Source organism: Herpailurus yagouaroundi, unplaced genomic scaffold (genome assembly GCF_014898765.1).
Source record: "Herpailurus yagouaroundi ecotype Mexico unplaced genomic scaffold, PumYag 189, whole genome shotgun sequence".
NCBI classification, from domain to species: Eukaryota; Metazoa; Chordata; class Mammalia; order Carnivora; family Felidae; genus Herpailurus; species Herpailurus yagouaroundi.
The window spans coordinates 15,289,771-15,305,028 of record NW_024412420.1 but is presented as its reverse complement, the minus strand read 5'-3'; the positions used below and the strand labels follow the sequence as shown (position 1 = coordinate 15,305,028).

At 41.1% G+C, this 15,258-nt stretch overlaps 1 protein-coding gene and 1 long non-coding RNA gene across 2 annotated transcripts; one reads left to right on the top strand and one right to left on the bottom strand.

The window, feature by feature from the left end:
• Positions 1–1,016: 1,016 nt before the first annotated feature.
• On the bottom strand, positions 1,017–4,402 carry LOC121044972 (uncharacterized). Its single transcript, XR_005797563.1, has 2 exons — positions 4,352–4,402; positions 1,017–2,616 (listed from the first exon to the last, which is right to left on the bottom strand). It is a non-coding gene; the product is annotated as an uncharacterized LOC121044972 (long non-coding RNA).
• Positions 4,403–5,928: 1,526 nt separating this feature from the next.
• On the top strand, positions 5,929–14,960 carry LOC121045184 (keratin-associated protein 4-1-like). Its single transcript, XM_040497898.1, is given in 3 exon segments — positions 5,929–5,966; positions 6,300–6,701; positions 14,312–14,960. Coding segments are annotated over 3 exon segments (714 nt in total). The 3' UTR covers positions 14,586–14,960.
• The last annotated feature ends 298 nt before the right edge of the window (positions 14,961–15,258 follow it).

Here is a 15,258-nt window from a genome sequence, read left to right as displayed (position 1 = left end):
TCTTCCTCCCCCCTTCTCCTTTTCTCCCTACTTCCTCTCATCCCCCCATTCATATTCCACCATCTTCTTCTGTTTCTTCCAATTACTTTGTCTATCCACCAAGCCAGTTTATAAAATATTGGGTTGAACGTTAATAACCATGGATTGTCAATGATGTCTTGAATTTGCCAGCCCTAGGTACACCCTGACTCCTAATCCTTGCCTAAGGGCTCTTCATGCACAGCAGAATGTCTGGCTGCCTGAGTATGCCACTCAGAGAAAGAGCACTCCATCTGTGCTTCTGGAGACCTGGATTATAAAGATTCCAGCTCTCTCATTGCTGATATAGGAGAATCTCAGTATCTGTGTCTGTGTCTGTATATGTGTGAGACATCATTTCTGATATATCTTTCAGGTTAAAGCTTTAGTTCCAACCTGTGATTCTGGCTTCAAAGTGCCTTTTCCCTTGACACTTACCTACACTCAGACCAGTGCAATATGACCTCCCTGCAAAACCACATTGGTAGACATTTTTCTTCCAAGTAGCTTCTGGAAGAAACAAAACTCTGACCTTCCTTTACCCCACTCAGTCTCAATTTCCTCACTTCCACAATAGGAACTTTAATACCTACTTTGTAAGTTCCTCCAAACATTAAAGTGAATGCTTATGAAGCATTTAGTCCACATCCAGCAAATATTCGGAAACATGGGTCGTGTCAGGTTTTCATCTCATTTTGCCAACATGGCGCTCTTGAGAACCAGCAGCGGTAGGCACGTTTGGCCTTGGCAGTCTCTCCAGAGCATCCTGGGTACCTAGTCTCCAATGGTGGCATGTGTCCTGGATAGGGGCCTTCGAAGCTTATCAGAGGTCCCTCCACTGCTCCCAGGAAGTGACCTGGGGCCCTGTCTCCTATTCCTCTCAGAGCCTGAATCAGCCTCATAGCCCTGAATGCTGAGTTGGCACCAGTAGTTCAGGAACAGAAGCAGCAGACTTCGTTCTTGACTCCTAGGAATACCCACGTTTTTGTCTCTTTTTCTTCCTCACATTGTCCTCACCCCCACAGAGCAGGCAACATTTTTTCCCCCTCTGTTATTCACAGTTCCTTCACAAAATCTGGAGGGAGTTCCTTTGCCTTTGATGGTTCAGAAGTTATGAATTACTCAAAGTCATACATGACCATTGCATGATCTCTCAGTCCCTTACATCATTCTTCTTTAATTGCTTTGGTAACACTTTGATCATGATGACAAACCACCTTACAGTTGGGGAGATAAACAGGTTTGGCAAAACTACCTGATTCTTTTTTACTCTGCTAATATGCCCTGAGGACCAGGAAGCCAAGCAAGAATGTGATTCTCAAGAACCAAATACAATGTGGTCAGCTCCATGTGTTTCTTGTGGGAACACTGCATGCTCACCTGTGTCTGATGCAGAGGAGTGCTGAGGAGCTAGGAGTCTAAACAACAAAACTCCTACGTTCACAAGAGCTTCAAAGGGCAGGTCCTGCTGCTCCCACATGTGGCTACTGTCAGCTGAATTGTTGGACATTGATATCCACAAGTTATTCCCAGATGTCACTTGCATACACAAGAGAATATTACTTCCTTGGCCAAAGAAGACACTCAAATGAACATCTTGCTACTCTTGAGACTCAGGGTGCTTTCTAACTCATCTGGAGAGTATGAGCATATGTGCGCTTCATCAAGGGCAGGAGACACAGTCTGGGTTGAGTCTGTGCATATCAGCTTAAGACAGGCCACTGGAAGTTTATTCGTATGAAAATGAAGATAATAATTTGTGAGACACTGTATGAGGCTCCAAATGGGTACTGCATTTGGTATGTATCCTGTGTACAAATACCTACATTGCGAACACTGTACAAAGAAATGAACATCATATGGGACGCGAATGGTACAGCCTTTATTGAGAAATAAAGGTGAGACTCCCTGTGTCTCAGGAGACATTTACATGGATCACGAGAAGAAGAAAGAAGGATATAAGAACCATGAGTACACTGAAAAAGGAAACATGATTTGAAGACTTTGAGTAGTTGTAGACACCTATGTGTGAGTCACTAGAATTTCTTTCTCTATGTTATTGAAAGGGAGAGGGTGACAATCTTGACTGTGGAGTCAAGGCAGAGGTCATGACTCCATATCAGTATGCATGAAGCTGGCACATGATCCAAAGATGAAGGAAGATGAGACGCAGCTAGAAATGGTCCACACTTCCTCAAGGTGATTCACAAGCCTGTAATGTTGTTGACTGTGCGCAGGCTTTCAGCAATACTGGCAGTGACTTTGTTTCCCAAATGACAAATTGGTGTTTTATGCAGATGGTGCCTCTTGGCAAAGCAATCAGCAGCAGGAAGGCTGGCAGTAGGTTTGGACACACAGCATATGTGACAGCAGGAGGTCCTATAGAAGGTGGTGTTGCAGCAGATTGGGTGGCAACAAGGCTGGCAGCAGCTGGCTCCATAGCAGCTGGCCCCACTGTGGGTTTGTCCACTGCAGCTGGCCCTGCAACAGTTTGTCTGCAGCCACTGGTCCAACAGAAGGTGGTCCTGTAGCACAAAGGCTGGCAGCAGGAGCTGCAGCCAGAGTAGATCATGGTCTCAGATGGGCAGAGTTGGGTTTCTGAGCAGAGATAAATTTTTAAGCCACTGAAATTATCTTCTCCACTAGGCCTTTCATACACTGGTTCCAAACTTGGAACCAATGATCAGAATTTTCCTGGTATCATTTATAATATATTTTTCTAGATACATGGAGAAATACCCAAGGAGAAAGAGTCCCTTAAAGATTATGAACTTCTGAATGTAAATGGTAGGACTGTTCCCCTAGTTAATTGATAACCCTTAGGAACCTATTTTCAGAAGTGGAAGAGGCAGTAGGCAATAACAGCATCATTTAATTATGAATCACTATTTTTTAAGACGGAATACATCCTCTGGTCACCTGACAATTCAAGCTAATGTGGAGAAGTCAGACCCACTGTCACCACCTACTTTTTTTCCTTTGGCACTAACTATTTAGGGATATACTTCTTTTTTTTTTTTTTAATTTTTTTTTTCAACGTTTATTTATTTTTGGGGGGACAGAGAGAGACAGAGCATGAACGGGTGAGGGGCAGAGAGAGAGGGAGACACAGAATCGGAAACAGGCTCCAGGCTCTGAGCCATCAGCCCAGAGCCTGACGCGGGGCTCGAACTCACGGACCGCGAGATCGTGACCTGGCTGAAGTCGGACGCTTAACCGACTGCGCCACCCAGGCGCCCCAGGGATATACTTCTGATAATAGATGAAACAAAGGTGATGATTTCAAAACATACTTTAACACATTTTTAACTAAAGCCATATTTTCACAAGATGTACATCTGTGTCACAAAATTCAATAATTGATAAATGTATTAGTAGCAAGCAACTTCATTAGGTATCTTGTTTCCTGCATCAGGGGACTGATTTGAGTATAACTGACAGTCTTTTACATGCTGAGCTCCAAATCTGTTGACAGAGCTGATAAAAAAGCTTTCTCTGCAGATAGTATATTTACATTTAATGGTAAAGAGAAAAGTTTCAAAGAAGTTTGACAACTATAATATTTGCTTTGAAGTGCAGTTTAAAAGAACACATGCCAATAAATACTTTTCCAAGAAGACATACAAATGGCCAATGGACACAAGAAAAGATGCTCAACATCACTAATCATCAGAGAAATGGAAATCAAAACCACAATGAGATATCACCTTACACCTATCAGAATGGCTAGAACCAAAAAGAAAATATATAACAAGTGATGGTGAGGATGTGGAGAAAAAGAACCCTCATGCACTACTGGTGGGAATGCAAATTGGTGCAACCCCCATGGAAAACAGTATGGAGGCTCATCAAAAAAATTAAAAATAGAATTACCATATGATCTAGTAATTCCACTACTGAGTATTTACCCAGAGAATATGAAAACACTAACTTCAGAAGATATATGCACCCTTATACTTATCGCACCATTATTTACAACAGCCAAAATATGGAGGCATCCCAAGTGTCCGTCAATAGATGAATGAATAAGGAAGATGTGGTATGTTTAAAACATGGAATATTACTCAGCCAGAAAAAAGAACAAGATCTTGCCATCTTCAACGACATGGATGGATTTAGAGGATATAATGGTAAATGAAGTAAATCAGAGAAAGACAAAAACCATATGATTTCACTGACACATGGAATAAAAGATACAAACAAATGAACAAAGGAAAAAAGAGACAAATGAAAAAACAGACCCTTAAATACAGAGAACAAAGTGGCACTTTCCAGAGGGGAAGTGGATGGGGATGTGGGTGAAATAGATAAAGTGGATTAAGAGTAAATTTACCGTGGGGTGCATGGGTGGCTCAGTTGGGTTGAGCATCCAACTCAACTTCAGCTCAGGTCATGATCCCAGGGTCATGTTGGGCTCTGCGCTGAGGGTGGAGCCTGCTTAAGATTCTCTCTCTCCCATTGCCCCTCTCCCCAGCTTGCACTCTAAAAACAAAAAATAATAAAAATTTTTTAAAAATTAAAAAGAGTACATTTACCGTGATTAGCACTGAATAATGTATAGAATTGTTGAAACATCATATTGTACACTTGAGACTAATATAACAATGTATGTTAATCATACTTCAATAAAAAATTAAAATAAACATAAAATGTATTCATGCAGGAACAAAAGGGACAATTACTCCATCCTGTGTATAAATGGAGCAAAGCAGAGTAAGCGCACAATATTTTGGACACTTCGCAATTTCTACACTTGTAACCTTTTAAAGAAAAGAGCCTTTCCTTTCAGTGGCAACAATGTGGCTCTTGATGCAGCTTCATTTGCTCTGACTTAACCAAGGCTAGTATTTTGGATGCATCTGCAGGTGCCTCTGTTGCTGCATATGTTGCTGAAGCGGATAAAGGTGGATAAATGTGGATGAAGGTGTATAAACCTCCTGTTTGCAGACCCAGCATATGGGTAATGGCCTTACCAATCCACCCTGTCAAATAATCTGCTGTTGTTCAGCAAGTCAGAATGGAGTCCTAGTGGCAAAAGGATGGGGTGGATATTATTTGCTTCTGTGTCTATGTCCTGAGAATGGCTCCAGCATAGAGAGCATCAATACATGATCATTTGAAGAAAGGAGAACTCCAGTAACTTTATTAGCTTGAAAACTTGGACCAAAAATAAGTAATTTGTAATAAGACTGGATAATTGGGGTGTTGGTTTAGAAAAAGTGAGAGAATGACCAATTCAATTTTGAATGAGATAAACTTGAAGCCACATGCCTTAAACCCAGTTGTATTTCTTAGCTTCTTCACTAAGTTACAGGTGTGCTGGGCTGGTTTTACCACCAGCCATGGTGCTACAGTGGAGTGGGGTCTCATTTTCTTTTTCTTTTTCCTTTTTTTTTTTTTTTTTGTGCAATAGCATATCCATGTTTGTGTCTGTTTTAAGTGTTGTCCTGATAGGAGGAAATGTGGTTCTGTGTCTCTTTTGGATATAAGAGGTTAAATGATTGGAAGGCCAAAGAGTGACTCCAAGTATGCTCAGAATATCCAATGATACATATTAAAAGGATAAGACAAACAGATGAGACGATGCTGAAACAGAAAAGAAAGGCAAGTGATGCTTTTAGGGATAAATTACATGAAAACTGTGTAAGCATCTATTCTACTTTTTAAAATTTATTATTATTGTTTTTAAGAGAGTAGGCAGGGAAGAGGGGCAGAGGAAGAGAGAGAATCTTAAGCAGGCTCCACTCTCAGTGTGGAGCCCAATGCAGGGCTTGATCCCACAACCCTGGGATCATGACCTGAGCTGAAATCAAGAGTCAGTCGTTCAACTGACTGAGCCACCTAAGCTCCCCATAAGCATCCATTTTAAATGCAAAGTGACCTCTGCATGAGAGTCATGCCACAATCACAATGTCTGATAAGTTCTTTTTAAACATGGTAAACAAGGGGTACCTGGGTGGCTCAGTCAGGTAAGCATCTGACTCCAGCTCAGGTCATGATCTCATGGTGCATGGGTTCGAGCCCAGCATCAGGCTCTCAGCTGACCACAGCTCAAAGCCTTAAACCTGTTTCAGATTCTCTCTCTCTCTCTCTCTCTCTCTCTCTCTCTCTCTCTCTCTCTTCTCTCTCTTCTCTCTCTCTCTCTCCCTCCCTCCCTCTCTCTCTCTCTCTCCCTGCTCCTCCCATGCTTGTGCTCTCTCTCTCTCTCAAAAATAAATAAACATAAAAAATAAACATGATAAACAATAGCAAGAAAATAACCCTGGATGTGATGATGACAGCTCTTCAGTAGAGTTTGGGAGAAGATTTCCCCTTGAGAATCTCATTGTCCTGGAGACCCACACAGAACATCCACCGTTTCATACCAGGGTCAGCTCCTGTTGTAGCTCTGTCTGCTCTGACAAGGGCTTTGGCCATGGCCTCTACCAGGAGACCTGCTGCTGACCCAGCTGCTATGTGTCCAGCTGCTGCCACCTTTCCTGCTATGACTCTAGCTGCTTCCACTCAGCAGGCTGTCAGACTCCCTGGGGCCCCCTGGGGCCATATGACCTGCTGTTGCCCTGTTTGCTGTGGATCCTCTTATTGTTGACTTTGCTCCTCACCACCAGCCCCGAGTTGAGCACCATCATGCCAATGTACTCGTCTTATTCTCATTTCTTTTGTCCACAGCATCTGGCCATGTTCTGATCTGTCACTGCATTTATTTATCTTATTGGTCATGCCACCAAGCAACTAAATACCATGCAAACCCTCCAAGTTCTATGCCTATTACCTTGACATTCAGTCAAATATCTACCTTACTTCATGGGGACAGGTTCCTAATCTTATGATTGTTGTGCATGCTTGGCCTTTGCAACGAATTATGTGAGATAGAATAATTATGTCTCAATAAATGCTTACTCTGTGTCAGAAACATTTGTGGTCCTTAATTATTTTTTAATGTTGATTATGAACTGAAGATAAGTTTGGGTTTCTGCCCTACAAAGAAAACTGATTTTGCACATATCAATCAAATCCTACATTAGAGAAAATGCAAATAATTAAATTTTCCCCAAACCGGACTGTCCACCTCTCTCCCATCAAGTTTATCAAGAGAAAACAAGAATGTCCTTTTTACTATAATTGAATTTTAGGCCACCTAGCAAGGTCCTTGTGCTATTGGGTTCTGGGAAGTACACATGTGGGATGAGACCCAGTTCTCACCCCTCATGGAACTCACAATGGAATCTTGAATTTAATAGGAAGATACGTCGGGGCGCCTGGGTGGCACAGTCGGTTAAGCGTCCGACTTCAGCCAGGTCACGATCTCGCGGTCCGGGAGTTCGAGCCCCGCGTCGGGCTCTGGGCTGATGGCTCGGAGCCTGGAGCCTGTTTCCGATTCTGTGTCTCCCTCTCTCTCTGCCCCTCCCCCATTCATGCTCTGTCTCTCTCTGTCCCAAAAATAAATAAACGCTGAAAAAAAAATTAAAAAAATAAAATAAAATAAAATAAAAAAATAGGAAGATACGTGCCAGTAGAGTGTGTTGGTAATACTGGAGAAGAACAATAAATAAGGATTGATTCCTAGAAATAAAATGTGTCAAGTTTGAAAACTCAGGAGAAGGCATACAGCTCACAAACACATAAGACAAGACAAAGTGAAGGAGAGAACTGGGTAAGGGCAGAGTGTTTGTATTCTTATGAAGGCAATCTTTAAAAGTATCAGGAAAACAGTATAACCAGTTAAGGAGTAGAAGTATATCAATATTAATTCATGGATTGGGACAATGAGAAGACAAGAGCCAGAGATTCCTGGGTGAAACAACAAATGCCATAGGAAATAAGTTAGTATGGTGGGTGAAATGTATTTATGGGAAAGAGAGTAAGGAAAGTTAGGTTGGAGATTCTGGTTGAGTTTTATTTTTGAGGAGCAGCATCTCAGCTGAGTACAAAGAGGACACTGTGGAAGGAGATAACCAAACTCAGGAACTCACTCATCTGGAAACCTACCCAGAACCTCCACCATCTGACACCACGGTCAGCTCCTATTCTGGTTCCATCTGCTCTGACCGGGGCTGTGGCACAGCCTCTGCCAGGGGACCTCTTGGTGCCCCAGCTACTGCCACCCTAAATGTGATATGTCCAGTCGCTACCACCCTGGCTGCTGGATACCCAGATGCCACCAGATCACTTGTTTCCATACCACCTGCTGCTGCCCTTGCTGCTATGGATCCTCTTGTTGCTGAATGCCCTATCCCACACTTGCACCTTCCCCATCAGCATCATTACAGAATCAAAAGCTTCTTTTATGCAAGGCACCAGGACACAGAGTCTTGGGTGATGTTACTCAAATTAGTTGCGATGTCTGTGTGTCTAGTTTCTGATTTCTCTTCCACATTTTCCCTAAGACCATCACTCTGCATGAGGCACTCTGTAAGTGACTACCAGGCATTCAACACTATCTCCCATCACTCAGTAAGAAAGACGTTATTGGCCAAGGTTATATGACTCTGAGTAGATCATCTTAATTCTCAGTTTTTATTGATGACATTTTCTTAGATTTTTCTCTTCTATTGATTATCCCATTTTTTTAATTCTATATTCACTTTTCTCATCACAGAAATAAAACGGACTTACTTCTCCTGTGTTTATAACTAGCTCCTGAATAACTGATTTTGTATACAGATACAGACAAGAATTTAGACCTGGATCACTACGTAACAGAATTTATAAACTTATTTTAACAACAAAAAAGCATCAGATAACACAAAGAAAACTCATCTCTTTGAGTCTTTAATGAACCAGCAATGCTTCATTTTTTTCTACTCACCCTAGCTTCAAGAGAATGGCCATTGGGTGAAGAAAATTTTTGGCAAGAGTTATTCGCCATTCATACACCATATGCAGATTTCATTCATGCTTCAGTTTCTTACCCTTACATGATTCAAGCTAAAGAGAAAAATCTATGTCTCCTGCCCCAACAGTGTTGCTCTGTGACATTCCAACATCCCCCAAAGTATACATCACGTCCTAAGGTTATTTTAATGTTGTTTTAAATTTTTTAAAAATGTTTATTTATTTTTGAGAGAGAGAGAGAGAGAGAGAGAGAGAGAGAGAGAGAGAGGGGAAGGGGCAGAGAGAAAGGGAGACAGAGAATCTGAAGCAGGTTCCAGGCCCCGAGCTGTCAGCACAAAGCCCGACATGGGGCTTGAACCCATGGACCACAAGATCATGACCTGAGCCAAAGTCAGCTCCCCACATCCTAAGGTTATTTTAAAATACAGGAATGCTAGAGTACCTCTAACTCTAGCTCTCCAAAATCACTTCCCACTCCATGAACACACCATGCTCTCCCATGTCTCTGCGCCTTTGTACATGTCAGCATTTCTGTCTCAAATTCACTCTCCATCTGTCCCCTTTTGCACTTTGAGGTCTAAATCTAACGTCCCTTTTCTGCATCACTTTTAGACAGTTATTTCTCCTATCCTGAGACAGTCTACAGGAGCACTTGGTTCTCCATAAAGAATTTTTCTTTGGACTAGAACTGTCTCTTTATTCATCTCTTTCTCTGTCCACACTGAGTTTCTCAAAGGTGGAGACTATATGATTTATTTAGCAAACGTGTATATGGAACTAGCTCTTGGCCATGCTGCAAGCTAGGCATGGGGGCTAAAAGATACCTCCAGGGGTGCCTGGCGCAGTCAGTTAAGTGTCTGACTTCGGCTCAGGTCATGATCTCACAGTTCTCGGGTTTGAGCCCCACATCAGGCTCTGTGCTGAATGCTTGCTCAGAACCTGGAGGCTGCTTCAGATTCTGTGTCTCTTCTCTCTGCCCCCCACCCCCACCCCGCGCTCATGCTCTGTCTCATTCTGTCTCTCAAAAATAAGTAAGTGTAAATTAAAAAAAAATTTTTTTTTAAGATACCTCCAGTATATTAGAAGAGGGAAAGGCAGTTTGAGTGGAGAGTATCAAGCAGAGTTTGTTGGATGAGGTAATGACACTTGAGTCTTAAAGAACAAGTAGTACGGACATTCATGCCTAGTGCCTGGAACAGAATAGGGAAGCTTTCAACTGCTGTTTGCTACATACATCAGTGAGTGACAATCTACAGCTCTACAAGACTCTAGTTTTATGATTCTACCAAACCCAACAAAGACCTTTCCAGAAGAACATTTTTTTTAGTTTTATTTATTTGTTTTGAGAGAGAGAGAGAGAGCAAGCAAGGGAGGGGCAGAGAGAGAGAGAGAGAGAGAGAGAGAGAGAGAGAGAGAGAATTCCAAGCAGACTCGTCACCGGCAGAGTACAGCCCAATGCAGGGCTTGAACACACAAACTGTGAGACTGTGACCTGAGCCAAAACCAAGAGTTGGATGCTTAACCAGCTGAGCCACCCAGGCACCCCAAGGAGAACATTTCTAACCAACATGTAGCTTGTCTGCAAACACGGGCCTGCTCTTGTGATTTGAACTGTGAGTCACTTGGGGCTTTGTAGGCCCCAACACAATCCCTACATGATCCTGTGCACATCCTAAACATTAAAGACTATGGGACCAGTGATTCGCTTTCACTCTCAGGAAAGTAATTCTATTCTAAGGACATTATACATTCCTGGGAGTGTCATGTATTGGGGCAATTATCCATTATGTGGCTGACACATTACCAGAACCATGAGAAAAGGATTAGAACAATGTCCTAAATGTCTCCTACACCCTTTAAATCTCTTGCTATGACATTCACACAATAAAATATCACTAATTTGGACACATTCCATCAGTGACATGTGCAGGCTAATTTTTCCTGGCCTGCGCCCACCTGAAACTTGGCATCTTCTGTAAAATGATTGTTTGTAAGGCAAACTGAGACAGTGAATTTAATTACAGAAGATATATTTAACACAGTGTGGACTTACTTAATGCTAACTGCAAGTGAATCATATCATTCTGTACCTATGCCTTGATCCTATCACTTAGAAGCATTCTTTAGCTATGATTCTTAATTACACTTTAAATGTATTGGAAAGAAGCTAAAAGGTAGTATTTTTTTAAGTTTGTTTGTTTGTTTATTTATTTATTTATTTATTTATTTATTTATTTATTTATTTATTTTGAGAGAGAGATAGAGTGTGAGTGGAGGAGGGACAGAGAGAGAGAGACAGAGAATCCCAAGCAGGCTCCACGCTGTCAGTGCAGAGCCCAGTGCAGGGCTCGATCTTACGAACCATGAGATCATGACCTGAGCTGAAATCAAGAATCAGACACTTAACCAACTAAATCCCTAAAGATGCCACCTAAAAGTGCCCCTAAAGGCAATATTTTAAAACGTTCTAGCCAGCTAAATTAGGCCAGTCTGCTCTCTTATTTTTCAATTAGTGAAATTTCATTATATTGTTTCTATGCAGATATTTTATAACTTAGTATCATAATACAACTTAAAAGATCTTTAAAGTTATTTTAATGTTTTCTCAAGCTCCAAAACCTTTTATTGAGAATATACTATGAGCCAAGGACTTTGCTAGATGTGGAGGATTCAAACAAGAACAACATGGTTGCAGCTCTGTAGCCAAGATGAATTGAACTCTATGGGAATATCAAAGAAATAACACCAAATAACTGTTTGAAGGAGTAAGAGAAGCTATCAGAGAGTGGCATTTGAGCTATGTTCTTGTGAGGTAGAAAATAAGGAATAGGTTTTCTAGGGCCTTGGACAGAATTGCAAAGGGTTGAATCTGAAAAGTGTGGACTAGAGCTTAGGGCAATGAGGAAGATGAGAGAGTGGCTGTAGATAGGGTTGGAAAGTAGGTGTGTGAAGGGTGTTGAGAAGTTTGGAATACATCCTAAGGGCACCAGAGAGTCAATAGCCTGTTATCATGAGGCCTTGCCCCATGCCTGGTAGGGTCACACAAAATCTGGAAGTGGTTATAACAAGAATCCATAGTTCATGAGATGTGTTTCTTGGCTAAGCCAAATCTCCTGTTTGTTTTAAAAAACTTGATTTTATTTGAAAACACTGAAAAGAAGGCAAAAGTATTTCTAATAACCCAACATGAAGAAAATTTATAAAGTATAAAGTAAAAGTCTCCCTAATGACTTTCTTCCCATCCCTAGATTGATAGATATCATTCCTGACCTTTTCCTGTGTTTATATAAATATTTCTGTTTAAATATGTATACACACACACCATGACCCTGCCCAATGGAATCATGTGCTATATTTATTCATTCATTCAGCAAATACTTACTGAATGCTTACTATATATCAGAGCAATATTCAAGCTACTGAGAATGTAATACCAAGAGTTGATATTCTAGAGGGCAACACATGACAATAAGCACATGATTGTGCTTTCAAATGAAGGTAAGTTCTAGGAAGACAAGTGAAACACAAAGAGTACAATATGATGAGAGGGACTGAGAAATCCTTGCAATTGTGAGGTCAGAGGTGGATTCTCTTGTGAAGGGGATGATTTGAGCTGAGACCTGGATGATATTGAGAAGTATACGTGCTGAGGGCAGACTGCCCCCAAAGGGGCCACTTTGGCATGAACCTTGAGTTAAAACCAATCAAAACCCAGCAGATTCAGGAAACACTCTTTACCTCCCCTCAACTGCCTGCTTTTATCAGGAAGAGAATTATTAATGAAGATAGCTAAGAAGCTTATCAACATAATAGGGCAACTTTGCTTTGTAAACATCTCTCACCTTCCGGATAATGGTCTTTTCCCCATTTGTATCCTCAGATTCCCACCCTTCTCCTTAGCTCATAGAAGCATCATGCTGCCTCATGATCTTTGGAATTTCAGTGTCCCCAGATGTATGCTGTTAAAATTGATTTTCTCCTGTTAATCTGTTTCATGTCAACTTGTTTCTTTTCAAACAATTTTTTTTTTAATTTTTATTTTGAGAGAGACAGAGACAACACAAGTGGGGGAGGGGCAGAGAGAGAGGGATACTGAATCTCAAGTAGGCTCTGCACTGCCAGTGCAGAGCCCAACATAGGGCTCGAACACATGAAAGTGTAAGATCATGACCTGAGCTGAAACCAAGAGTGAGAAGCTTAACCGAATGAGCCACCCAGGTGCCTCTGTCAACTTGTTTCTTAGTCCAGCTAGAAGGACCTTTAGGGGAAAAGGAAATTCTTCCTCCCTGACAGCATTATCCTGATCTGGTATCTTCCAACCCCCAGTCCTAGAGGGTCACATTAGAGAGCTCTAAATAGTGGTGTAATTGCATGACAAGGTTTTCTTTTTCTTTTTTTCTTTTCTTTCTTCCTTTCTTTCTTTCTTTCTTTCTTTCTTTCTTTCTTTCTTTCTTTCTTTTTTCTTTCTTTCTTCTTTTCTTTCTTCTTTTCTTCCTTCCTTCTTTTCTTTTTTTTCTTTTCTTTTCTTTACAAAAGAAAAGTCATCAAAGTAGAAGATAAAAGTGTTAAGGAGAAAATTAACAGTTTCCGTAAGTCCACCAACCAGAAATACTGTTAATATCATTTTTAATTTCTGTAGTTAAATGTTAATAAAATTAATATTTGTAATAATTTCAATATTTCTCTATGTTTTTACATAATTGGGGCTATACTGTATATTCTATTTTGTATATAAATATAAATTTTTTTGCATATATTAGGTTCTGTTATCAATTCTAGTGGTGGTGATTCCTGAAGGGCTATATGTCCATTCCAGATACATATTTGTTCTTTAAAAACAGCAAGTCCAGGAAATGGGATTAGAACACAGTCTGAGTATCTTGAGAATTCTGCATGTGCCCACAACTGTTTTTGCTAACTGACCACACTGATGGATTTAACTTTGACTTCTCAGGTTAAGATTCCATTCTTCTGAGATTCTCTTATATCTGGATTTAACCTATGACTAAATCTTTTTTCCATAAGAAATGCTGCAAAACTTGCAGGCATGATAAGACCCACAGATGAGGAAGAGTGAAACCTGGACTACTCCATGTCAAGGTTCACCATGACAACTGCTCTCTGGAAGAAGCTTCTCTATCTGTAAACATAGATGGTGCCTACAAGGACAGAATTACCAGGGATGATTCAGGAGGAAAGAGCAGATGGAGAGAGAGTCAACATATTCAGCTTAGAATCTGAGCCAAGATGATTCATACAAAGGAAGACAGCCAAGATGTGACAGGGGAGGAGATAATGGGATAAATCCTAATCAGGCAAAGGAAACAATGTTTTCCATCCAACTTGGAAAATGTAATTATCTAATCAAACGATTGCTTACTTGTTAGGGTAAACAGTAACATGGAAAGAGGTCCCTCAGCAGGGTGTAAAAGGGGGCATGGAGCAAGAAGTCTTCTAGATTCAAGGAATACACTCTTCTGGAAACCCAACCAGAGCCTCTGCCCTCTGACACCATGGTCAACTCCTGTTGTGGCTCCAGCTGCTCTGACCAGAGCTGTGGCCACGGCCTCTGCCAGGAGACTTGTTGCTGCCCCAGCTGCTGTCAGGCCACACACTGCAGGACCACCTACTGTTGCCTCAGCTGCTGTGTGTCCAGCTGTTGCCACCCCTCTTGCTGCCAGACCACCTGCACCTGCTGCCGCCCCAGCTGCTATGGCAGTTCTTGCTGCTGAACATCCTGCTCTGGACTGGAACCTCCTTGCCCCCATCCTTCAGTCCAGGAAGAAAGCATCTAATTTAACAAAACACATGGCACTTCCTGATGTCATGAACTTACAAACAGACCTGTGGACTGATCTGGAAACCTCTGGTCTCTATGTCACTTATTCTCTTATGTAGAAATACCTTATGCCAAATGAATCAGAATTTATGGTCAGATTATGCAGCTGATTTTTCAGAATTTCTAATTCTGATTCTAAATATAAAAGTCTTTAAATGTTCCTCTTCTAGGTTTTTTTTCTTTCCGATGTTTCTCAATGGAATCTATGTTCATGTGGAATTTCTTGAGGCTCCCAAATAAAACTTTTTAGTATTGGAAGGCACTGATATTGCTCATCTCTCATTATTTCTTATTAATGAAATGTTCAATGCATATTGCTCTTTTTCATGTGACATAGGAGCACATATTCTCAGGGGACCCTACAACAGAAAAATTAAACTGGTACTCACCAATGAGATTTTTATCCAGGTCACAATTAAGTGTTAGCTCTGCTAACAAGAAAAGGTTTAAAGGGAGGCATCTTTGAACCTAATACATATAACATGAGAGCTATGGATTACAACTGCCAACAAAAAAGAGTCCTTAGAAAACTATAATCCATGAATTGAATTTAAACCAATTTAAAC